The sequence below is a fragment of the Pteropus vampyrus genome, unplaced genomic scaffold (assembly GCF_000151845.1).
Source record: "Pteropus vampyrus isolate Shadow unplaced genomic scaffold, Pvam_2.0 Scaffold2, whole genome shotgun sequence".
Lineage (NCBI taxonomy): Eukaryota > Metazoa > Chordata > Mammalia > Chiroptera > Pteropodidae > Pteropus > Pteropus vampyrus.
The window spans coordinates 33,431,607-33,434,270 of NW_011888783.1; the positions used below are offsets into that span (position 1 = coordinate 33,431,607).

Below are 2,664 nucleotides of genomic sequence, written 5' to 3' on the forward strand. Positions count from 1 at the left end.
TTGCAAAAGCTGGACCTTGCCCATCAGAGAACCCAGTTATGCTAAGGCATAGCATGGTGGACTGTTCCTTGTTGGCTCGGCAGGCCTGCTGGGTTTGGGGGTGGTTGGAGTACGTGCTCCCTTCTAGTCTTTTTCCCATGGGCTTTCAACATTTTTTCTACCCTTGGCTTCTTTAAAAGCTATTATTTGCATTCTTTACTTTTTTAAAATTTATTTTTTAATCGAGGTATAATTGACATATAACATTATATTAGTTTCAAGTGTACAACATAATGATTCAATATTTGTATATTTTTCAAAATGATCTCCACAATAAGTCTAGTTAACATCCATCACCATCTTCACTTTTTCCTCTATTCCCTGGTTTTTCTAAAACCTCTAGACCTTTAGATAGAACAGAATTAGACTTAGAAAACAAATACAGGTTTTCTATTTTAAAACTGATATTTAAATTGATATTTCCTCATTCTTAAAATTTATTTCAGTGCTTTTTTATTATTTCTTCTCGGGGTGGGGGGTGTGTGACACAAAAAGCTGGGAGGCTGAATTTGCTGATGTTTAAAGTCCCTTTTGCCCTGTGTACTTATCAAAGCTAATGGAATCTCTGTGCTTCTTCCCACCAGCTGAAATACAAAGCTGAACATGTAAAACAAAAAGGTCATTATGTTGGTGTTCCAACCATGAGAGATGATCCTAAACTGGTTTGGTTTGAGCATGCGGGCCAGATTCAGAATGACAGACTATACAAGGAGGACTATCATAAAACAAAGACCAAAATCAATATACCTGGTGACATGATGTCGGTGTTGGCCGCCAAGGAGGGGCAGACCCTTGTCAGTGATATTGATTACCGTAATTACCTGCACCAATGGACATGCCATCCAGACCAAAACGATGTTATTCAGGCAAAAATGGCCTATGAACTACAGAGTGATGTAAGCGCCTTTTGTTTCTTAATTAACTAGAAAAGTATGGTATACTCTGAGAATGATAAGCAGCATTCCAGAACCACCAGTCTTTGAAACTTGGAGCCATAAATATTTAGTTTTTTCCAAGAAGGGAATTGAAGCTTGATGCGATGTGGAGAAAGACTGGGCGCAGTGACTGGGTGACAGCTTTGCCTCCTGGCTGTGCATTTCTGAATAACTTTCAAAGTCAATTTTTTTGAAACTCTGGTGTCTCTATACTATTGACATCAGCAACTCCTCATTCATATTTGCGTGAAAAATTATCAACTCACTTAAAATAATGATGAGCTTTGATGGGAATTAAGATTGAGTTGGGATTTCGACAACATTTCATAATAGCATAGTCAAGTACCTGGGACTGCCCCATTCTTGCTTTGCCAAGCACTTCATTCTGCAAGGCATTAATGAAGCAAAACAAAAACAAAAGGGACACAAACTACTGATGAGCTACATACATAGGAAGAGGCCCAGAATTTCTGACGCAGAGCTTTGGTGAAGCTAGGGAAAGAATGCGACTTAGGCCTTGTACTGAAGCCTGAATCAATATCTCTACCTGACACCAGCAGTCTGTAGGAAACTGAAACATGATGCATCAACATGATGCTCAGGTGCACAAAGGAGCTGACCTACCTGCATCTTCTCATCATCATCAAAACAAAAACAGGAAGTCAAAGCTTACCTGTAGCACAGGGGCTGGAATTAAACCTCCCACCTCACTGACCCATGCAGCAGGAAGGCTATCGTGGAACTTTAATCAGATTAGTGACTCCGCTTCATCTGGTATGGGCGGGTTGGGAGAATCCAGGAGCTAGGTGGGGAAGGTGAGAGACAGGCTTGACCAGAGGGTTGCCTCCTCCTACCCTACAGCACATGAGCATTTACTTATGTAATTTCCTTTATTCTGGATGTACCTCATATTTCTATATTACTAAATACACTAAGTCCATCTAAAATTTCAACCTCCTTGGTATAACCTTTGTTTATACTCATTGCTGAAAACAACAGCCCACTGCCCTTACTTCCCATAGCACCTGAGTGGTCTTGACCTCACAGCACTTACCACTTTCCACTTTGTAAAGGACTTCTCTCTATGTCTAGATCTTCTTTATACTTATCCCTCAAAGCACCTAGCACAGTACTTCATACATAGGAAGAGGTTCCAGAAATATTGCTTAAGTGAACAGATAAAATCATAATTGGATCAATGAGACAATAATCACAGGAGGAAATCCTTTAAAACCTGAAAAAAAAAATATTTCTAATCTGCTGTCTGTAACCTTGTTCTGAGTCATTTATTCCCGCATCATATCTCTCTTCCTGCTCTCAGAACATCTACAAAGCCGACCTGGAATGGCTCCGAGGCATTGGCTGGATCCCCCTGGATTCTGTGGACCATGTGAGGGTTACTAAAAACCAAGAAATGATGAATCAGGTACAAAAGCCTATTCTTCTTACCTAATACCTGGCCTCCTTACCTGCCATGTGGGAATAGGTACCCTGTAGGGGGAGACCTGTCTTCATCTCTGTGTCTTTGCAGGTAAAATATAAGAAAGCTGCTCTTGACAACCATCCTAACTTCACAAGTGTGGTAGATCCTCCAGAGATTGTTTTGGCCAAGATTAACTCAGTCAATCAAAGTGATGTAAGTTTGCTATGTGTACAATGAGGCATATAGACTGGGAGCTAGTGGTATATC

General features: G+C 40.5%; 1 protein-coding gene across 1 annotated transcript in view; it reads left to right on the forward strand.

Annotated features, from left to right (window-relative positions):
• Positions 1-2,664, forward strand: part of NEB (nebulin) — a 201,993-nt gene that overhangs the window by 122,662 nt on the left and 76,667 nt on the right. Inside the window, exons 85-87 of the mRNA XM_011360291.2 lie at positions 624-935; positions 2,296-2,400; positions 2,506-2,610. Of these exons, the coding sequence (XP_011358593.1) occupies positions 624-935; positions 2,296-2,400; positions 2,506-2,610 (522 nt within the window). The remainder of the gene's footprint in view (positions 1-623; positions 936-2,295; positions 2,401-2,505; positions 2,611-2,664) is intronic.